Here is a 24,478-nt window from a genome sequence, read left to right as displayed (position 1 = left end):
CAACTTGCCCAACACAGATATCTGGAAGTTAGAAGTTTCTAGTAATACTAAACATTATGATTAACTTGATGAGGTGTGTTTCATTGGGGCTGGAGCTAAACTTAGTCTGCCAGACAGTGGCCCACCAGGAGTAAGATTGAACACACCTGGACTAGAGATTTTGGCTGCATCTGAAATCACATTATTCCCTGCTATATAGTAGGCGAAAAACAGTATGTGACAAAAGAAGTATGTTCAAATTCACAGTGCTCCTAAAAGTAGTACCCGGATACTTCTTCCGGGGAGATTCTGAAGTGTCAGATGAGGTGAAGTGACACAACTGATGTTGGTAGGTCACATGATAAATGACAACATGGCGGATGTAGTACGTCCAGATTACATTCATTCAACACACATTCATACTATATAGAACATCCTTTTTAGCAGTTGTGAAGTAATTGCTTATTCAAAATAGGTCCCCTCATTTGGTTGGTTTGAAAGTGGTATTCTGATCATTTTGTGCACAAACAAATCAGGATAAATTCACTTCTTGTACTGAGTCATCAGCCAATAGTGCTCAAGGTGGTACTCACATTGATGATTTGGAAAGATGCCGGAGATCTAATACTACACATACTACAACAATTCCAACCCAAAAGTACAGTTTGAAAAGAAACTAGTGGAAGCAGAAAGAGGGAAATGGAATCAAACTCAGGTTCAGACCAAGCAATCAAACCAAGTGTGAAAAGAGCCTAAGAGACAACGTGTTAAACAGAACCTCTTTCAACCCTTTCCTAATAACCCATGCCAGCCTACCAGTCTTTGTTCTCAGTCCAAAATTGTCCAAACTGCCCTTAACACTCCACTCCCCTACAAAGAATCATTGAATGGTGAGATTAAGGAAGGTGTGAATGAGAAAAATATGCTATTGGTGGCAACCATTTCAAAAGCTTCGATACATTTGGGTTTCAGCTCTAAACTGATCCTAAGACCAAATGGTGTAAAACTCAAAAACAGTTTTTCAAAACAGAATTAATGCATTTTGTTGGATGCAAGTTACACAAAGCATATTTACTTGCTGTAGTGTGATATCTCCAGCATCTGTCCAAGTCAGACCAAACAATAAAAGCCTCCATCAGATGAAGTGTGAGCTGAGCCTTTTCATACTGCAACTTTTACCACAGATGTTTGTTGAAATTAAGTGCGAGGGCACATTTGGTTGTCAAAAAGTATAATCACAACCTACTAACAGCTCTATTGTTGCAGTTCCAGTCTGTTTTTAGCATCAATTGCGACCTCATAAAGTGGCAACCGCATGTTTATTGGGAGTAGTTTACGAGAATCGGCTGCGTCGCAGATAGTGTGTGTAAAAAGGTGGAGGCTGGCCGTTGTTATTAGACCACTGAAAGCTGTGTTGACAACAAGCAGTTGACAACAAGTCAGAGGCAAAGGACTTTGGGATGGCTGGTTAGTGTTAGGCCCCCTGCAGCACATCTGTCTTCTGTTAGATGCCTCATTGGGGGCCAAAATACCATAAAACTTGAATCATATTTGTCTTTTTAAAAATTTTGCTTTGTTCATGGAGAGGTAATTTCAGTTGAGTTTTAGGGAAGAATTGTTAGCAGGGAAAGAAAAAATAAGGCCTTGATGGGACTCACTCTGGTGAAACTTTGCCCTCATCCCTTGGATGTATCAGTGAGTAAATTGAATTGAGAAATGTTTTCCTTTCCACATGGAATCTACACCGGCAGAACTAGGTAAAAAGCTTTTCAGATTTGAGTAAAATTGCAAAACCTCTCAATCACAAAAATGTAAATCCCATGCATGACCATTTATTTGCAGAACTGATTCATTTCTGCAATGCTAGCGACACAAATCAGAATTAATGATTGTTTTCAAACAGTGTTGCAAGACAATGGCAAAAAAAAAAAACGGAGCGAATTGTGATTACTTTAATTACTTAAACCACATATGTATTGCATTATTGAACAACTGCATCGGAAGAATTCTCTGACTGGTGAAAATATCACTGATTTGAAAACCCTAAGAACCGGGTCGTATTATTTGCAACGCAGTTTCCTATGATATCAGTTTCATAGCACGATGGAAAATCAAACTCGCCAGCTCCCTGAAAGTGACCTTGTCTTCTCCTCAAATATGTATTCATCATCACTATAAACTCTGACCTGTGCAGAAATAGTCTGCGCACGGCCACTTTTGATTCTCTCGTAAAAAATTGGATAGGCATTTACACAGATCTTTATCACAGGACTCTTGCTCTGTCCCATGTGGGAAGGAAGATAAAAAATAAAAGAATCCTGTAATATGCCTATTCTATCATACATAGAGCAACAAAAATTCAACATTTCAAAATAACAGATAAGACTTAAGACAGACTCCCCATACCAAATTTCCTAACTTTGATTTCACAAGCCAGTGTTGTGGAAGCTATTTTGAAACTGTTGATTCCAAACTGCTACTCATAATTGAAAGTAGTTGAATTGCAGTAAAGATACACTACTAGTTTGTAGTGTTTACTATTCTACAAACTATAAGTCAGCTAGCAGTCCTTGGAGTATTAGTAGACTGTGTACTTAATATTTGCTAAATCTTTATTTTGATGCTCCTCCAACAGACATTCTACAGACTATAAGTGACTTTGCAACTTCATGTCAACTTATTCTACTAACCCTAACCTAACAGTCTACTAGCAGTCTACTAGTTTACTGAAACTGTAATGAGAGTTAATTGACATGTAGTTGGCAAGTTTCTTATAGTTTGTAGAATATATAGTATATATATATATATATATATATATATATATATATATATATATATATATATATAAGAAATATTCACACATAAGCCTTATCTATCTAAAAGAATCCGTAAGGGGATCAAAAAACATTCAGACTAATCAAAAATAAAGTGTCAAAGATACCCAGACAGTTTGAGTCATAGTTCAATGAAAATCAGCTCGGGTAAATGCAGTGCGATACCATGTTTTGGTTACTAAAGAGAATCAAAATGAGGGTAGCTGGGGTGAGGTGAAAATGTAGTGGCCGCATGTGAAAGGCATTTCGATAGCTAATCTTTCCAGGTGGCATTATCTCTGATGTAGAAAAGATGAGAGGAGAGAAGAGAAAGGAGGAGAGGTTATCTGCAAACACATGGGCAGGGTGTGGGTTTTCTACGTAGGTGCTAATCTAAGTGTGTTTATCTGTGTCTGACATTGTGACTGTAATATCAAATCACTGTCTGATGAAAGACATCTGCACTGAGCTCTCGATTTGACGATATTTTGTTCTGTGAATATCTACGATGAAAGGAGATTATCTCTAAAATAAAATACAGATGAAAATGCTTGCCTTTGGGCCACTCTTTTCAAGAGGCCATCACATTTTTCTATTATTATAATTATTATTATTAAGTATATATTAAAGTATATTAGTAGTATTTTATGTATCTGTATCTCTTGACAAAATTAGGTTTCTGTATCTGAATTAGGATAGACATTTTTAAATATGTTGATTAAAATATCACTTTAACTTTGTGTTTGTCTAATGGATGGGTCTAACATCTTTCCTATTATTCGGTAGAATTAATTACAGATTTTTAGGTCCTTATCCATGCTAATCTGAATGAGGTATTCGTTTTCAGGCACATAGTCCTTCTGTTGTTGAGAAACATTCTCCCTACTTAAGCTTCTGATCATCCAATAGGTGTCACTGACGCATAAACGTGGACTGTCATGTGTTGAGCATCTAACATCATAGACATTTGGAGTTTTGAAAGTTACAGTACGTTTTCATAGTACAAGCACTTTTATCTCAAAAGATCAAGGAAAATGTGATTACTCATGATACGACCCCTTTAAGGTTGACGGCGTGTTACTTCAGAGGCACGCGTTGCAAACAGTACATGACTTAAAAGCTACCATTGGCTTACAGCTAGACCGTGGAAATAAAAGTAAGATTTTTATCTCGCAACAAGCCAGATTTCCATACCCTTTCCCAAACGAATTCAGTTCATCACAAATGAAAGCATGACAAACTCAAACATGTGCCCTTTTGATCTGCCTGCTCAAGTAAAACTCTTGAAAATGTTTTTGCACAGCCATATTTTTCAGATTTACTAACAACTTGCGCCAGCACAAACCCTCTTTTGGCGTTAATAAACTACTGTCAGGATTTATTAAAGACACGCAGTGAAATATTAGCGCTGAAAGGCGTGGACAGGGTTATTTTTGCATCTGACCTTATTGCATATGCATTTGTAGGAGTTTCCCTTTCAGATGCAGAATTTATGGGAGGAGAGTATTTAAATGAATCACGGTGATTTACTAAGGTTTGCGCTAGTCAATTTACTGGTATTTGCACCATTATTTACCGCCAAAAACAGCATATCTTAGGGGCTGTTTACACGACACCATTTTCAACTAAAAACGTAAAACAAATTACGTGTTTTGGCCGTTCGTTTACGCAACAGCTGCGTTTTGGGTGCCCTTTGAAAACGGGTTTCATATTCCAAGTTTTTGAAAACGGTCTCCGTGTAAACAACTAAAAAATCTCTGTAGACGATGATGTCATGCACATGCATATTACATGTTTCGTCTATTGTGTTTCATCTCCATCTAATGGCCTGGCAGCAGAATACAGGGGTTTTTATTCATTTTCGCGGATCCATGTGAATGGATCATTTTGACAATGGTGTCGTCTGTACGCGGAAAAACTTCTCCGTTTTAAGCCTATCGTTGTCGTGTAAACGTACCCTTAAACCAGATGCTTCTTGGTAGATTGCATTGGTCATTATGGAAATAATCCGGCTGCGTCCGTGTTCCTAAATTTGCGTGTTGTAAGTAGATCAAACACAGAACTTTCCACTCCCATCTGCGCTTCTATTTATCTCACGCTAAATAATTTTGTAAATCTGGCCCTTAAAGTCATTATAAAATGTGTAATAAAAATGAGGTCATGTCATCACAGTTTTGTGAAAAGGCTCCAAATAAAGGATAGGATACTGTACAGTCTGATATTAGGCTCAGTTATTAAAGCAGATGTGCTTTAATTGTAACATAAATGTTGTTTTGACGACTGTAAGCTTCTCTGTCCTCCGGTCTGCACTCACTCCAATTATCCTTCATTAATTACAGGATATAAGACAAACCCAGAACTCTAAAGATGGTTTAATCGCGCTTCACTCACAAGCGTTAAATGAATCCTTAATGACAGGGATTAAAGATCAATGAGAGATTGAAAAGAAGGGCTTTAAAAGAGAGAGGGGAGTGGTGCGCCCCAGGAGATCATCTGCAAAAAGCGGGTGGGTGGAAACCTCCAGTCTAGTTATTTATTTAGCTTGATCTGCACAGTGACCATAGAGATGCGTTTAAACACTCCTCAATATGGTTAGTAACAATCCTCGGGGTAAATATCTTATTGAAGATAATGCGTTTCTTGCCATTACTGTGTCAAAGACCTAACAGTAGTACTAAAGGTGTGTGCAAACGTCTGACTGATTCTATATACTTCACCATGAAGCTCAAACATTAGCGGAAGATGCTAGCAGATACCAATTTTGTGGTTTTAAATCACTAGGAATGCAGAAATTGATAAAATATCAATCTAGGCTCATTGGGAAAACCTCTACCTATATAACGCCGAAAACATACCTATACATACAATTCATTTTCCAGCTTTACAGGGGAAGATTATCGATTAATAAGGACATTTCCAAGCAGTTCCTTGCACAATACTATGATATAACCTCAAAACACTATTACCCTAGTGCATCATTTATAAACTAATACATTTGGACATTTGCATCACTCCATCAGCTCCATAAGTGTGGCTTTTCTGGTATGGTAAACTTGCTCAGTAGCTCACCTGGTCGGGTACGAGTCCCGTGAAACATAAGTCACGATAAAAGAGCTCAAAGACTTGTAGAAGCAGCTAAAGTGGCATCTCTCACGTTTGCTTTTGTTAACAATATCGTCTAGGGTTTAGTTATTTTCAAACGTGATTTATTATTTTCAAAAGAGCAGTAACCTCTTCATCTTTTCAATTAGGATCAATGGAAATCATTGCCAGATTCACGTGCATCTAGTTCGGATAAAGGTCTAAAGATGGTCTAAAGCACACGGCACAAGTGCACTAAGGGCGTTTCTGAATCTACTTTTGCTAGTTTAACGAGGGGAAAATGGTCGGCGCACCCGGCGCACACCTCGTTTTTAGACTAGCACAAAAAGTTTGCTTAAAAACCCATCGGTTTCATGGGTGCACAAATTGGTGCAAATGCATTTGCTATTTAAACAACTGCGTCAGGCTGAAACTAGCAAAAAACACTTGCGTCGCGCCGCATTGCGCCGGGTGTATGATAGGGCCCAAAAACTTTACTCCACTATTATTTCACTTTGAAAGAGTTGAGCAGGAAGCAACATAATAACATTTTACATCATTTTTTTTTTTTACATTTGATCCTGAGCTGCAAAATATATACAAATACAATGTAAGTCTCTTAGGATAAGCATCTTCCAAATGTGTAAATGTGCAAATTTGAGGAAACAACTTCCACCTTCTCTAGTTATGTGGCCATAAACAATGATTCTTCATAAAAAGATTTTAAACGAAGTAAAAAAAGAAGGAATTAAATGTTTCAAAGGAAACAAGTGAAATCTAAGTTGTAAGATCTCTAAATACAGTAGTGGCAGTTTTGGCTGTGCGCCGAGCTCTGCCACAACATGTTTCGTTCTGCGTGTCTGCTAGGTGTGTTTTAAAGGACCTATTTATATTCACAAGAAGTTTTCCTTTGATGTGTGTAAGGAGATCTACCATTCGCTTTAAAAAGATTCCTGAAGTTATACTTTCTAGCTAATAGCAGGACTTTGATTTATTTTGTGGCAGTCTGCTGTTTATCTTACTGCTGTGTAATGCAGACAGTGTCATTTTTTACGTTTTGCGCAAGGTGTTATTTTAAATGCATGTCATCGGCCTTCATGCTGAATATATATGATCGGGCGTCTGTATTTGCTCATCTGCTCTGCAGAAGCTTCCTCAGATCTGAAGACAGCAGCTCATTTCTCTGTGTGTGGTTCTCTCTTTTCATAAGTGCGTGTCTGTGTGGAGTGTACAGCTCATCTCTATGATCACTTCACATTGATCTGACGACCATCACATTGAACAAGACATGTTACAAATTACTACACTGAGTCCATGCATGTGTTCATGTGCGTGTGTGTGTTGGGGGTTGTGTTTGATGGATATAGCAACACGGGCTGTGTAATTTGCTCCATATGAGTTGGGCTGCCGGTTTATTATGGCAGGACAGAGTGGGAAAAGCATCCAGAACTCTGCGGTAGGTGACTCCAGTGCTGTCACCTGCTCTGACAGCTGTCAATCAAAATGATCCACTACCACCTCCTTCAGGTCATGGGACTGCATCCTTAAAGAGAGAGGGGTGATTTTGTTCTGACACACAGCCAATTTGTAAAAATGTGTAACTTAAACAGCCTTAATGAAGATTACAATTTTGGTTTGTAGATTTTGACAGTTTTATAGCTTTATGACTTTTCTAACTAATCTGTATTTGGAATTATGTTATGTTGTAAATGTAGAGTAACGGGGTGGTTTAACTTTAGTTAGTGTGTAATGTTGCTGTTTGAGCATAAACAACATCTGCAGAGTTATGACGCTCAAAGTTCAAAGCAAAGGGAGATATTCTTTTACAGAAATCGCTTTTTAAGGACTACAACAAACGGCTGGTAGGGACTACATGAGCTTCCTCCCGGGTTAGTGACATCACTAACCCTAAAATTTACCTAAATTTACCCCCGGGAACGTGATTTATAAATTATCAAGACAGAATATGCTAATCAGTGACTAGAAGATAGTTAACTCCACATCAGCTACATAAATTCATCAACTAACCATTCAGAAATGTTCTGTTGCATTCTACATGTTGTCACTTCTTCTCAAGTCTCTCCATCTTTGTCCGACTCTGGTTTGGACATAAAAGGCTAAACAGTTTTTGAAAATTTCAGTGTGTGTCTGTGTGAGGAAATTGAAGATGCACAAGCTCTTGAAGTTCCGCCCCCTGTGCAGGGAGCAGCAGCTCATTTGCATTTAAAGAGACACACACTCAAACTTGTTTTTGCTCAAAAAGTGACAATTTTAACACAATATCTGTGGGGTATTTTGAGCTAAAGCCACACTCCCTTATAGGACCCCTTTAAAGCGTGGCATGGAAATATTGATTTTAGAGTCTGTCTGTCTCTCTAAATACCTGTCTGTCTACAGTACCTTTCTGTAAAAATGATATGATAATAAGTTATGACAAAATTAGTTTTTACATTGCTTTAACTCATCAAAATAAGTTAAGCAATTTTCAACTTTTTTCAATAAGTTATACAAGATTCAACTAATTTTTAAAGGCAGTTTAATGTAATTTAAGTTTAAATGACTGAAACATTCAAGTTGATTGTTCTTAAAAATTTAAGGCAACAATTTTTTTTTTTTTTTTGGAATTATGTTATTTTCCGTAAATGTAGAGTAAAGCGTAGCATGGAAATATATTTAAAGCTTAAAAATAATGTTAAAAAAATTAACTTTGTCCTGTTCTCTTTGTTTCAAACCTATATAACCTTATTTATTCTGTGGAACCCAAAGGAAGATACGTTGAAGAATGTTGGTTTTGGTGACCAATGACTTCCACAGAAGGAAGAAAGTCATACAGGTTTAAGTGACATGATGGTGAGCGAATAATAACAGAATTGTATTTTTTTGGATGAACTATCCCTTTAAAAGCAAATCTACCTTCCTCTCCACACATACCACAGTTCGGAAAAAGATTTATCCGTCTCAAACTGTTTCTCGTTACCTAGATTTTCGCTGCAGCTCAAATGTAAACACAATTTTTTGTGTGAAAATACACAAATTACATGTATAAACATACACCAAACAGATGTGAATTCCAAACATTGTCAAGACGTGATTTGTGTGTTTTTGCTGTGGTTTGTGTTTAGTAAATTTGCTGAGGACCCCTCTGTATTTCTTGGACAATTACGCTGCACTGTGATTTACCTCCCCTTGTATCGTAAACTATGATGTACCAATGATTTCTGCACTTGGATCACAGTTGCACTACTGTTTGTGTCCTCACGAAGGTTGTTCTCTCATTCATGAAGCCAAGTTTAGGCCTTTGTGTTTATTACTGTTCCACATGAAAATCATCAAAATTCAAAACAAAACAAGTAATTGTTCTCTATCTATCTATCTATCTATCTATCTATCTATCTATCTATCTATCTATCTATCTATCTATCTATCTATCTATCTATCTATCTATCTATCTATCTATCTATCTATCTATCTATCTATCTACAGTATCTATCTATCTATCTATCTATCTATCTATCGTATATCTACAGTATCTATATATCTTTATCTATCTATCTATCTATCTATCTATCTATCTATCTATCTATCTATCTATCTATCTATCTATCTATCTATCTATCTATCTATCTATCTATCTATCTATCTATTTCTGTCTGTTTGTTTTTATCTCTGTCTGTCTGTGTCCATGTGTTAGTGTTTTCATTCATGCTTCATTGTTATTCTGTCCTCAAAAGGGTCAAAACACCATTAAAATCCTCTCCATGGCAGTCACGTCCTCACTGGAAGCAACACAAAGCAACAAGTATGTCTCATAAAATGTTACGACATGAAAGTGGACAGTGGAGACCAACAAAACCTTTTGCGCTCCTCCAAGGCTGAAGTCTGCCAGAGCTCTATATTTTGTTTTTTTGGCTTCTTGTCATAAAATCGGAGATGGGGACCAAAGCAGGGTTACATCTATTGAGGGGGTTACATTAAAATCGCAGCTGGTCTTTTTCCTCATATGATACCTTTCAAGGCTTTCATCTAAAAATTTGGCCCCAGAGAACAGAGGAGAGGTAGAGAGAAAGAGAGCAGTATTCATCACATTTTCATTGATTTGCACAAGCATTTGTAAAGAAAACATCAGATGCTGAGGCTTAGTTGGGTACACGTCAGAGAGGGCCTGCGAGAGAGGGGCTTATGGGTCATCACAACCTGGTGCGCTCCAGCGTCATTTCATCATGGAAGTCCTATGCTGGATTAGGCTCTAAGGGTCTCGCCTCACCAGGGTGCCACTAAGGACCAGGTATCCACTTTTAAGGCCCTGACATACCTCAAGCGAAGAACAAACTGGTATGACGTCATTTCGAACAAAATCTGGTCAAAACGAAGTTTGTTTCAGGAGTTCCCCAGGAGAAAGAGCTCCCCAAAGCTGTTAAATTGTTAAACACCTTCAAACTACCATTGGTCCGTGGGGATTGCGTAATAGGTAGGTGTGCACTGAGGCTCCGCCTTCTTTGACAAGGAAATCTTCTCCGGTTCCTTTCTTCTGTTCAGTCCGTCGAGGTCTGACGTTCTCGAGTGAAAACATGAACACACCGGAGAGCTGCTTTATAGGAGAAAATGAACTTGTATTCTAAGTGGAAGCAACACTGACACTTTTCTCATGTTTAATACTGTAAAGCTGCTAGCTTTAAAGCAAAATATTTTACAAAGTGCTATATAAAAGTAACGTGATCCACATCTCTATGATCTGATGCTTTCTTAACTGCTGTTTTCTCATTATTTTGTACCGTCATTATGCTTCTTGTTGTCATCTGTTGATGTTGAACAAGCAGAATATGACGGTTGGTCAGTGTGGTAATTGTCCCGCCCCTCCTTCACTGTGATTGGACGGCTGGGTAAAAAGTGACAGTGATGAGCGCTGAGTTTTACCCAAAGTTGAACATTCTTCAACCCTCGGCGACCAGTAAAATGACGCTCAGCGCCTCGTGTCGGTTTAAAAAACGTGGCGCTCCCATTGAAAATAATTGGAAAAATACGCCATCCACGTGAAAAACGCTTTGGTGGACACAGGGTCTAATAGTCATAGGAATTTCTGTGCACACTCAAATATTTCCATTTGCTTTCCCGATCCTCCTCTTGAACCTACCAGGAAACAGTTCTCATGCATTTTCTGACAGTGTGTCCAGTTAACCTTCACTCGAGAGAACGTGAGAGCTTCCCGCTCGCCACAAATCGCAATTAGTAAAGCAAACACCAGCAGAATTTCCAGCCAGCCGTAATGCCGTCAGAGATGCTGATTAATGGCCTTCGCATGAGGGATTAACCGTTCTCAAATGGGGCAACAATGCACCCATTAAACCCCATGAGCAGTGTCCTGTGGACTGCAGTGAGATGGAGATACCTTTAGCCCTCTAATGGCTCAGCATCAGCTTGCAATAATAAAGCAACAGAGCAATCTGGCCGGGGTTTGTTTGGTTGATGACGAAGGAGCCATGAACTGTGATTTCAGCTGAGAGCCATTACAGACACAGAACGAAAGGTGGGAGAGGGGAGCTGGCCGTGGCCTTGAGTCTCACACAGGATGAGGAAGATTAGAAGACTTAAGAAAACAGGAGGACGGGTGTGAGACAGGAATTCCAGGTCTTTAGCATCGGAGTGCTCTCTTCTTAACATTGCTGACATGTCAGTCACGGATGAAGCCTGAGAAAGAAGTTTGTACTTCAGTGCTACCAGCATGGTTTAGCTGGTCTTCCAACTGGTTATGCTGGTCTGGTTTGATTGTTTTAGAGGGGTTTTGGACACTTGTCAGGTTGAGAAACCAGCTAAACGACTAAGGCCAGATAATCCACTTTAGGCTGGTTTAAATTGCATTTTTGTCAGCTGGGCAAATCATGGTTACGTTTATGAAATAGGTACGAGGTATTTCTGTAATCAAGGTTATACTTTTTTCTACTTTTTACTTCATACTAAAGGACTGGAATTCCTGTCTCACAACCATCCTCCTTTTCTTAAGCCTTCTAATATATTTGTGCTACTTTATACAAACAATTTAAACTTATCTCTTGTCTTTTCTGGAAATCTAGTGAGGTCTCTTGTGAAAAAAGTACACTTAATTGTAATCGATTTGCACTTGTACTTCAAATCTCAAAAATATATTTAACCTTTAATGCATGCATTAATGTTTCGCCGATCAATATTAAGTATTCGGGTCTTTAGCGACCCGGATCTATATCTAACACAGATGGATCTCTACCTGTCGTGATAATATAAAACTCTCCTGATATTAGAGTAACAATTCTAGAAGGATAAAATAAAGCATGTTTTGTTACCTTTCGGAGCTTGGAAGGGTTCAGTTTGAGCAGATGTTTTATACCATCATCACTGTCTTCGTCAGAGCTCATTTTAAATTACATTCAACATCTGGCTCATTTTCGCGATCTCAAACATATCATTTTCAGCTTCTTCTCCAGATCCATCATCAAGTGACAGTGACACTAATATTTGATTGCGTTCAGTACTTGCTCTACAGTAAATCACTGAGCCATTTCAAGTTTTTCTGATGATTCTTCCTATTCTTTTGTTTTCTGCCTGCAGTAACTATGAGGGAAACGTCATTTTATCATTGTTGTGTATCAGACATTGACACCTTGTGGAATAAAGGTAAATTGCACTCAATCAGTCATCAAAGATACATTTTTTGTTGTGCAGAAAAAAATCCATTTACACCTACAAGCCACGGGTCACCACCTTACACCTACATGTAGCAGATCTATTCCGTCAAGACCATATGCAATAAGTTGAGCCTCAAAAATAACCCTGTCGACACTTTTCCAGTGCTAATTTTTCACTGCGTGCCGTTAGTAATTCCGGACAGTAGTTCATTAACGCCAAAAGAGGGTTTGCTCTGGCACAAGATGTTAGTAAATCTGGCCCAATATTTGCTACAGCATGTAGACAGTATACAAAGCTCACTAGCTTTTGGAACGGAACTCAGAAAATCATCAACTCTAAAGAAGGTGAGGTAGAGCAGAAGTCAAAAGGTGGGGTTTAGGAAGTAAAAAGGACATGCTCGGCTCAGATTGCATTTCATCTGTCCCAAAGGCGCACAACAAGACTTCCTCTTCCCCCTTCCACACTCGCAGATGACCTTGCAGTTGATAGGACAGCAGCCAGAATCTGACAGTCGCAGGTCATGGGAGAAGTTTATGTAATGCTGAGGGACTTTGGTGGGTTATAGTGTTACAAAAGTGAACAAGTAGATATTGATGGCTCAGTCTGAACTCTGATTGAAGTAGACACGCACCGCATAACTCAAACACAGGATGTGGAGGGATAGCGTTTGGGTCGGGTCAGATCCGCCTCTCTGGACCATAAACATAAAGACTTGTCTGTATTCTCTCATCATATGCATTTTATCACATATGATTGTTCCAATTAATCATTCGACTCTTTGTGGGCTACTTAAGGTGTAACATAGACTAAAAGAAAAAGCGAGAACTCCCAAAGAGCCCGCCGTCGTCCCCGGGGCATAGGCTACAGAACTGTACAGATGATCCTGCAGAATTGTAATTTAGACTTGTGAAATTACTCTGCAAAGTGCGGTGCCTAGGGGTGTAAATGAGTACCAGAAAGGGTAAAAACACACAAATTCATCATTCCCAGCAGCACATCAAAGAGAGCTAAGCTTGAAATTTATCTCACGCTAATACCGCTGTAATGTGTTTTCAGTCAAACTGTCTCTGGGAGTTAATAAAGCAGTTATTGAATAGGAACAAAGGAGTCTATTATATTCCTTAACAATAAATACAGTCAAAATAAAACTGAGATGAATTTAATGAGGTGTACAGTGTTAATACGCTTCCAGTATATCAGCCAAGCATCGCTTGAGGCGTTACAGCCGTATATCATTATGTCCCAATTCTTTTTCTCACAATATTGCATCAACACTTTAGATATTGATCTATTGATCTGATATATATATATATATTTTTTTTTTCTTATGTATTATGTGTAGGTGTGTCTGCATTTGTTTTTTATTCCTTGATTCTAGTATGTTTTTGTGTTTGTTTATCATGTGGCTTTTTGGTTTTTCTTTGTGTTTGTATATTCATTTATTTTCGTTTGCTTTTGGACTCCCTGTGAAAAGAGAGATTGTATCCAAATAAAACCTTCTATAAAACAATCATACTGCATATCAATATATTGTGATACAATATTACAATCAATCAATCGTTCATTCATTCATTCATTCATTCATTCATTCATTCATTCATTCACTCGTTTGTTTGTTACCTACTGAATTATTATTATTATTTTATGTTTATTAATAAAATCCTTATATCCTAATATATTGTTAAGTTATAAGATCCTTGTACTGATATTTTAAATGATTTTTTTATTTTTTTATTTTTTTATTATTATTGATGAATTACATTTATGTGTGAATTCATAGTATTTCCTGAAGTTCAATTAACACAGAATTAGGAAGATTACATATACCCCTTCTTTGGGAAAAATAGTGAAGTGCAGTCTCAGTCACAATATAATGGTGATGCATCTTGATGTATTGGCTCATGATGACATATTACGATGTGTATCGGGAGGTAATTGGCAGCACCTAGCCTTAGTTAGTTAGTTAGTTGAACAGAGGGGTTAGGACTCAAGGGTTTCAGACAGAATGGTTTCAGGTTTGCTATTTTGTTGAAGCTTCGACATCTTCCTCCACATCAACCTGTTTGTTTGAAATGTAGCAACAGCACGCTATTCCCAGGGAAGTAAGGACTAATTTAGTGAAGTGAAATGAGAAATTGCCCGTTTGCTTTGACAGCCACGCCATAAATATTGACTCCTAGAAATATGTTACATTTCCTGCAGGCCTCCTGCCGTCTGCATGTTCCCCAACACTTTCTGACAGCTCTGGGCATTCCCAATCCATCCTGTTAGTGTCAGTCAGGTGTCCCGACTCCCAGCTGCTCCGCAGACCTGCTCCCGCTGACGGGAACATGTGCGAGCTGCCGCGACGGCCAGGTGCTTTTCATTGCAGTGTTAACGCTCTCCAGAGACTCTCACGGGGGTTACGCTAGGGCTCACCTGAGCTAATTGGTCCTTCAGGGGGAAAAGTGTGAGCAGACATGCTATATTGGCTTTAGTTTACTTATTTTGATTGATGTCTGACATGTAAAGGTCTAGACAGAGTATGTACATGCTAGATGTTGGTATAAAATATGTTTGATCTTTTATGTGGCTCTGATGAAGTACTGAAGGAACTACTGTAGCATCTCTGAGCTTTGAAGAGAGCTTTTCTTTCTGACACATGCAGTGTTAAATGTGTCTGACACAGGAAACGATGAAGAATTGACATTTTTGGCCAAAATAATATCAAAATTGGTGCGATGAAGACCCAATATATATGAGTAGTTGACATCCTGCAGCGTTAAATGCTATACTATTTTAGGTTTTTATACATTTTCACGTAACTTTTTCTATTATTTTTTTTTTTTTAAGCATTCGTCTTTAATTAGCTCATATTAACTGAGACACTATATTCAATATTTGTACTCAAAACACATAGAACATTCATTTCAACTGCTTTAAAAAAAAAATCTGCTTCAAACAAGAAATAATGGGGCAAGATATATATATATATATATACACACACACACAGTATGTATACAGCATGTATACAGTGTATATAGAAATTAAGAGGGTTTTTTTCAAGTATAAAATACTAGTGAATTGAAATGGTCCAACCCTTATATATTTATATTAAAAAAAAAAAGTAATAAATTAATATGAATATACTTTTAACAGAGATAAAGTTAATCAACATGTTATACTGTAAGTCAACTACCCAAATACACAATGCATGCTAAGGTCATTATCACCCAAGTTGATGATTTCATTTATTTATTTATTCGTGCTTATGGTATCTAGGTCTTGTATAACACATCTGGAATTGCGTCATTCTCCAACTTAACCTTCACTGAAGCACTTCACATAAATAACCACTCATCAGCGGGATTTTTTGTTGTTGTCACAGCATAGAGGTGAACGCAACTGAAATACGCTGTAGTCCAGGTTCAAATGCCATTCAGATGTACTTACAGTTCACTGAGGAAGTGCAGGTTGTGGAAAGCATTGGGCTGAATCTCACTGATGTTGTTCATACTGAGGTCCCTAAAATAAAAAAGAGAGAGAAACAGAGAGTCAATGGCAATGATATCAATTATGCACAGTCTTCAGAGTCACATGATCCTTCAGAAATCATTCTAATATGATGATTTGATGATGAAGAAACATTTCCTCTTATTATTATCAATATTGAAAACAGTTTTCGTGGAAACTGGATTGGATTCTTTGATGAATAGAAAGCTCAAAGCATTTATTTGAAATGGAAATCTTTTGTTATACTGTACATTTATTTACTGTCACTTTTGATAAATTAACTGTGTAATTGCAGAGTATTAGTATTTTAGTTATAATAAAAGTATTCTTTTTATTTTATTTTTATTATTACTGACCCCCAACTTTTAAACGGTAGTGTATAATGAAAGTATATAAAGTTTTTAATAAAAAATACACTGTATAAAAATGTCTTCATATCAAACTTATAAATATAATCAGGAACTGTATAGATCTATAGCAATATGTAACAAAATAGGAAAACCGCCAATTAATACTGGCCCAATAATCAAGAAACATATGAATTTTGTCAATTTGTTTTCTCCTCCCTTTTAAAAGTGTATTATAACTAAACATGATTATGTAGTTAGTTTTATTGTATTATATAAGTCTATCATTGTTTTTTCCTGCTGTATCAGATCAGAACTGTGACTCATTTTGGATCATGACCCACCAGCCAAAAACTTCTCATTTGTTTAATCTTGGTCTACGTGTGTCAGAGAAATCCTGATATTTAGTTTATGAGTTTATGCGTGATGAGTTTATGAGTTCATTAATGTAACATAATAGGCCCCACGGCCGCATATTTAACTTTTTGGCCATAACTGGAGCTTTGACGTGATCATTGATTTCCGTTCTTGCGATATTCATTAAGCATTAAGCGCAATCAAGATGAAAAATGGCACAATATTGATTTTGCTCCTAGAGTAATTATGAGTAATCCAACACAGTAGATCTCGCATTTCAAATACCGCCTACATCAGTTGGCTGGCCTCAAAAACAGAGCAACAATACAACCCTTGATTACAACATGTGAAATCTGGCTTTGTGTTGCTTTTTTCTTTCTATTATTATTATTACAGATGCCTCTCTCAATTTCCCTTTCGATTAATTAACGGACTCCAGAGCCAGAGTTAGTGTGGTGACTTTGTGCACTGCCCGAACCCAATGAGAGCAGGCCCAATGATCCGATGTCTTTATCAGCTGTGCCAATTACATCTAATTAATAGAGTTGATTATAGACCTTGCTCGATCTAGACAACACCTTCAGTCAGAGACCTGGGCGAACTCCGGGTCCGCTGATGAGAGGCTCTGGCTTTGACGATTTCTCCCGAAGGCTGCCAAGACCCTTCCGAATGAAACATGTGGACTCGCATATCAAAGAAAACCCACACCTGCACGTTTTACCATCCATCAGAGAGGAAGAGTGGAGAGAGGAAAAAAAAACAATAAAAGAGGAAAAAACTTTCCACTCTGAATTATTGTTCAACGGATGTAATTTCCTCTCTGGTTTGCAGTAAGTGTGTGCGAGTAGTTGTGTTCCAGATGTTTTCTGCCTTCCACCTAATCAGACCATCCTGATCATCTTATATTTTTTCTCTTTTAAATTTGACCTACTCCATCAAAAGACATTTCGGAGTCAGGTATATATATACTGTATTGATGCTTACCCTCATACTTTACCCATTACAGTGTGTTCTGAAATCATAAAGGGTTAGCCCAAAAATGAAAGTTATCCCATAATTTACTCAGCCTCAAGCCATCATACAGTAGGCATATGACTTTATTCTTTCAGCAAAACACAATCTGAGTTATATTAATTAATATCCTGGCTCTTCCAAGCTTTATAATGGGAGCGAATAGAGCCCGAGTTTTTGAAGCTCCAAAAAGCGCATCCCTCCATCATAAAAGTACTCCATACGACTCCATGGGTTAATAACGGCCTTCTGAAGCGCAGCGGTGCATTTTTGTCAGAAAAATATCCATATTTATAACTTTATAAACCATAATCACTGGCTTCCGGTAACGGCCATACGCGAGTCTAGTTCAAAGAGAAGAGTGACTTCTGACTCGACGCATGACGTTTTGATGAACGCCGAAGTGCAGAGGACAAAACAAAACACTGGTCATGAATTAGAAGTCTGTTGTAAAGAAAAATGTAAGAGGATTTCGATATAAGAGAAGAATAGCTGCGTCATATGTTGGGTCAGAGGTCACCCTTCCATCTGAACTCGACTCTTTCCTTCACGCATGTACAGTCGTTGCCGGAAGCCAGTGATTATAGTTTATGAAGTTTTAAATATGGATATTTTTCTTACGAAAACCCATGGCTTCGCTTCAGAAGGCCTTTATTAACCCCACTGGAGTCGTATGGATTACTTTTATGATGGATGGATGTGTTTTTGGAGCTTCAAAAACTTGAACAATGCCTTTACAAAACTGGGAAGAGCCAGGATCTTCCACCAATCCATGTTTTCACTATTATACGGTAGGGGGCGCTATTACGCATCTTCTGAAAAAGTTCCGAATCTCCTGATCAAAACAACTGTGAAGAAGAAGCAGAAACGAGCATTGCCTACGCACATGTAAAACAACACGATCATCAAATATTAAACAGCAAAACTAACTAAATGAAATGTCGACCCAGGACAAGCTCTATGACTGTGAAGCTTTAATTAAACTTAGCCACATTCAAGGGTTAATAAAAAAAGGTAGAATAAAATCTCCTTTTTCTAAACACTGGCGGGGAAAGAATTGAAAGTGTGAAATATCCTTATATCGGGTCTATTTCTCCTTGTCTCCTGCCTTCAACATCCTAGTTTAGCTTGTCACTGGGATTGTACCCTTTGCACATTTTCTACCCCTAAAGAGTGCACATTAATACCTTAATTCCATATCTGATGATCTAGAACACATTTTCAAGAGCTTTAGACATAACTGGCCAAATATTTAGTAACTACAAGACTTATTTTTCAGTGGAAGAAAATGAAAATCAATGAATTCATTGACTTCTTTCAACTGCTCTGTCAGATGCCATTGCTATTCTTTCAAACAACCGGCCACACAAGATTGAGCGACACCATAGACAGGCAGCATTTTTTTAGACACAGTCTGATGGATCTTAATGGTGTCACTCAACCTACAGGTGCAATAAATTATTCAAGCCGAGGGTTGAGCCACTCCAGAAGTGTAACAGTGCTGCGGTGTTGGAGTAGCGCTAAGAAGAATCAGGAATCGGCTGGAGTGCTTTTCCTGCAAAGACCTTGAACATCTGAGCTTGAACTGAGGTTTTCATTTAGGCAATGTCGAGTCGACATTGATGCAACCAAACTGCAACATTACTTCATTTGTTGTCCCTGGAGGTCTGGAACAGCCAAAAGGGCAGCTTCTCATAACCGTAGACCACCAGGCTTGAGAAGATAAACTGAAAAAGTCTGAAAATATTCATCACACAGACTTTGATACTTTGCTGTTTATTTGTTTTGTCAGTGTGTCAACCATGACAAGGTGAAAAGCTAATTTGCTGTAGATGGGGCCTGGAAAACTTCACTCACAGAAATGAGTTGACCTGACCACCACTGTTTTCCACTGACATGGTGGCATGGAATGCAGTCAACACAAACCTGTTAAACTGGAGGGAATGTATGGGTTTTGAACTGCTCCCAATATCGCACACATGAGCTGGTATTTATGACTTAATAAGCGTTTGCCATCAAGGTGTTGACGGCTAGCCTACAGCAGCTACAGGGAACTAACCAGAATATTAAATCCATATCTGAAAAAAAGGATTTATAGCTGTGTAAAACAGGCCGCAAACCACAGCATAACCTGTGCGCTAAAATCAATATCAGTAAGTCACAACTGAGGATAATGGGATATAACAACTTTTTGTAAGACAAGTTGATCAAGTATTTAATGAAGCTTGTTTCCGCCACAGAATGAAAAATAAAAAGGGAATTGAAACTTTTTTTCTCACAATTGCGAGTTTACATCTCGCATTTACATTACAACTGATGTAAAGTCGCAATTACGAGTTATACAGTCAGAATTGCGAGAAATAAACTCAAAATTCTCAGAATTGCATGTTTATATCTCACAATTCTGACTTTATAACATGCAATTGGGAGATATAAAGTCAGAATAGCATGATATAAAATCGCAATTGCGTGTTATAAAGTCAGAATTGTGAGTTTATAAGTCAGTCTTTTTTTCCTTAGAACTGGACTAAGTCAGAATTGGGTGATATAAAGTCGCAATTGTGAGAAAAAAAGTCAGAATTGCAAGTTTATTTCTCGCAACCCTGACTTTATAACATGCAATTGCGACTTTAGACACGCAATTGTGAGATAAAAAGTTGCAATTATCTTTTAAAATGTTTTATTCTGTGGCTGAAACATAAGGATTTATCACCTGCTCCTTAATTTTAGTGGTTTGGTCCAGAGTTTGTGTAAAAAAACTACTACTCAACCTTACTTGCATCACAGACTATATCGCCACCTGCAGGTGGGCTGTCTTCTAAACAGATTAAACTGGAGTGACCCAATTCTGATTTTTTCCTCCCACGGGGCACAGATCAGATATGACCCACGATTGTGTAAGCAGTAAAAAAGCACATTGATTCAGATATTCTCAGATCGGTTTCAGGCCTCATTCATGTGAGAAAATAAATCTGATATGAATCGGACACGTGCATTTGCGTCTGCCATGTAAGCGGACAGATCGGATATTCCCCTGTCAATGCGAGTCATTGCAAAAGCGACGCTGGCGAATGATTTCATCTTAGGAGGACACCAACCGCGATCACATGACTCTTTTCAAAGGCACAATGGAGGACGAAGGCTCAACCCAATGTTTCGCTGCCATTTAAAGATGATGCGGACAGGCGAACTCAGATATCGGATATGGGTCACTTTTGAAAGAAAATGTAAGCTGGTCGTCAAAAAGATTGGATATAGTCAACAAATCGGAAGACCTTCTGTGTAAATGTGGCCTATAACGATTATTTCGGCTATAATTTTGTTTTATTTGATTACTTTTAACCTCTCTCTTTCATCTTATCTGTAGTTATTTTTTTATTTTTTTTAATTTACGAAAAAGTCAATAGCTTATGTTTTCAGTTTTCGTGTATGATAATAATAACCCTGCTGTTGACAGTTTCTTTTCAATATAAAACCGCTCCCTCATGTGGTAATCCTTCGTTTTTTCTACAAACACATGCTGGTTTTTACTGCAATAATTACAATTAATGAAAACGACTTTTGTTTTTCAGCCAAAAGGGCAATGTTGATTTAAGACATTAAGAGGTGTAACCGATCTCCTGCTGCCTTTCCGGAGAAAGTCGTGTTCTTCACACTCCACACGCAGCTTCTTATTGCAACCACTGCAATCAAAAAGATATTGCTTTTCTTTATTTTAATCAATTTTTTTATATTTTAATTAAAGAAAGGCAGATGTGATAGGCGCAGTCCCGGTTCACAAGAGGTCATAAGCACGATGTTTTGAGACTAAAGGAAATATCTGGCAGCCATGTTTAGGCGCTGAACACATGGTTCCTGATGATTATTTCAGTTATTACTAAGTGTGTTCAGGCAAGGCGGCAAGTATGCCTTGCGGGAGACGGTATATATCGAGGCTGTGTCGCAATCTCTTCCCCCACCGTTTGCACATGTAGGGGTTTTGATGCACGGCCATCGGAAAGATGATACTCGTAAACGTCAACACATGCAATGAAGACTTTACTAGTTTCAAACAGCTGCTGCCTCTCTCTACTGCGCTTTCCCCCCTTCATCATACATTTACATGTTATTCTGGCCTTTGTCTTCAACTTCATTCTACAGCTGCCTCGGCATTTTCATTGGAAAAATATGTCAAATAAACGTTCAAGTTGAGGAGATGCTTTGATATATGACTACAGCATGACCTTAGTGTCTTATTGCTTTTATTAAATAACTATATTATTGTTATTATAAGTTTTTGATTTGATTTGATTTTCTACACTGTAAAAAAACAAGTTGGTTAAAAAACAGTTTTTAAGTACAATCAACTTGGACATTTAAGTAATTTCAACTTAAATGACATTAAACTGATTTTCTTGTATAACTTGTAAAAAAGTTGACAATTGCTTAACTTATTTTTGATGAGTTAAAGCAATGCAAAAACATATGTTGTCATAACTTATTGATCATATCATTTTTTACAGTGCTGTTTGATCTTAAAGTGAGTGACAGCATCTGCCACTGCAACTGTAGAATGACTCCTTTATATATAGTGGATGATTAAGTGAAATAGGACCAGCGGTCCATGTTTTCATGACTTTAGCGCTCTGGATAGAGGTGAAGTGTAGGTTACAAAAGCATTTTTAGCCCTCTAAGGACGCATGATGACATAAGCCTGGCTAGAGAGAGAAAGACGGCATGTGTTGACTCTACCAGCACAGTGTCGCACCAATCCCATAAAGGTTTAAGATGTTTATCATTTACAGAGAAATGATAGTCAAGAGTATTTACTGTACTAGCAGACATATCATAGTTACATTTAATAGAATATGCAGTGATAACAATTGTTTTTTTCTGCTAAATATAGTCTTAAACCATTTCATATTGGGTCAGTGACACACACCCAATGCTATTGGGTTGATGTCCAAAAAGAAGAAACATCTGTCTCACTTTTACCCCTTAAATAATAAAGATGTTTCTCATTTACTGAGAAATGATAGGCAGGATTTTTTCACTATTCTAGAAGACAAGTTCTTTAATGGTGTATATATTGGGATGTAAACTCTTAAAAATAACAGCTCCAAAAGAGGTTTTTCACAGCAGTGCCATAGAATAACCATTCTTTCAGTGAATACGCCTAGTTCTTAAAATATATATTTTTTTCCTAGTGTGAAGAACATTTCAAATAAATAAATAAATAAGATCCCTTTTTCACTATAAAGAACCTTTTGTTCACTGGAAAAGTTCCATGGATTTTAAAGGTTCTTCAAGGAATCATCGATGCCACTGAAGAACCTTTTAGTGTAATACTTGAAAAGTACAATAATGTAGCAGAATGTTAGTTTTTCTGCTAAATTTACAGTAGGATTATGCCTTTGCATATTGGATCAATGACAAATAAGGATGTCCAAGATGATGAAAAGAAAAACCTTTTAAATGTCTACTGTGCATGTGCCCATTTCTAACTATTTTTGTGGAAAGGTCTTTTTAGTTTTGTGGCATTATGTTTTTGAATCAAAATATGACATGAAAGCTTTTTGGGGATTACCATTTTGACAACCTGAACAAACCATTGCATGGGGGAAAAAAAGTTTTTTTTTTTTTTGAGTCCCACAAAAATATATATTTTTTTTGTGTGTGTTTTTTTTTTTTTTTTCATGATCAAAGTAAATTTTATTTTCTCTGTTTTTTGTTTTGTGTGTGTGTGTGTGTGTGTGTTGTTGTTGTTGTGCAAACATGTTCCCAGATCAACATCTTTGTTGATCCTGCATGGAACAACTTTCCAATCAACCAATCAGATTTGAGGTTTACAGTTTATGTCAAGTTTAGACTTACAACCAGTGTTCGGTGCTTCTACATCAATGTTATTCACCATCATTTCCCTCTGATTTTAGGGATAACTTGGTTTAGGGATTGGGTTAGGACAAAATTTTCAGACAAGAATGTTTGATCAACAAAATATGTTGATCCAGGAACATGTCTTATTTGGCAAAATCACTGTGACCTTTTTTGATATAGGCCTACACAAATAGTTTCCACATCATTCACATCAAGTGCACATAGGAGGTGGACAAAGACCAAAGCAGGAGCTGCAGGAATCCAGCGCCGGAGACATGACTGGACTGCTCTGCCGGTCGTGTCGAGGCACAGCTACAGAGAGGAGATGTAATAGCCATCTTTGAAGTGGCTCTCGAGGGCTCGCTCCTTCCGCCAAACCCTGGCACAGGTATGCTTTAATCTCTACTGCCTCACGCCAGCTCATCATCAAAAGCATGACATGCTATTCCCATTACAATAACTGCATTTACTGTATACAGTCTGCCTAGAACTAATGTGAGAAACCACCATCTCCACTGCAGAAGCTAAACGTTAGATGGAAACCTAAGTCACAAGTGCGCTCAGCACTTTTTTAGTTTCGAAAAAAACCATTAAGGTGTGTCAGAAGTTGACAATGATGATGATGATGATGAATTGGATGATGATGATGACTTCAATCTCTGAGTCAGACCTACCACATTAGTAAGAAACCTTTGGGGCGAGTTCACTGTGAACAGCAAGGAAACTTCTGGGAATTTTATTTGACAAATGCAAAAATTCCTGCCGAGGAGCATAAGAATATTTTCAAAGACGAAAGGAAAAGGGGAAAAGTGGGTGAGACAGATGCATAGATTAGGAGGCTGTTTGGGAGAAGTTGATACAGTCTCCATGGTGAGAAACCTCAAG

General features: G+C 37.7%; 1 protein-coding gene across 1 annotated transcript in view; it reads right to left on the bottom strand.

Moving 5' to 3' along the window:
• lgr6 (leucine-rich repeat containing G protein-coupled receptor 6) overlaps positions 1 to 24,478 on the bottom strand; it is an 81,083-nt gene that overhangs the window by 29,660 nt on the left and 26,945 nt on the right. The window contains exon 2 of the mRNA XM_084428159.1: positions 15,963 to 16,034. Within this exon, the coding sequence (XP_084284285.1) occupies positions 15,963 to 16,034 (72 nt within the window). The remainder of the gene's footprint in view (positions 1 to 15,962; positions 16,035 to 24,478) is intronic.

This window comes from Rutilus rutilus (assembly GCF_951802725.1).
Source record: "Rutilus rutilus genome assembly, chromosome: 13".
Lineage (NCBI taxonomy): Eukaryota > Metazoa > Chordata > Actinopteri > Cypriniformes > Leuciscidae > Rutilus > Rutilus rutilus.
This window is presented reverse-complemented; position numbering and strand designations above follow the sequence as displayed.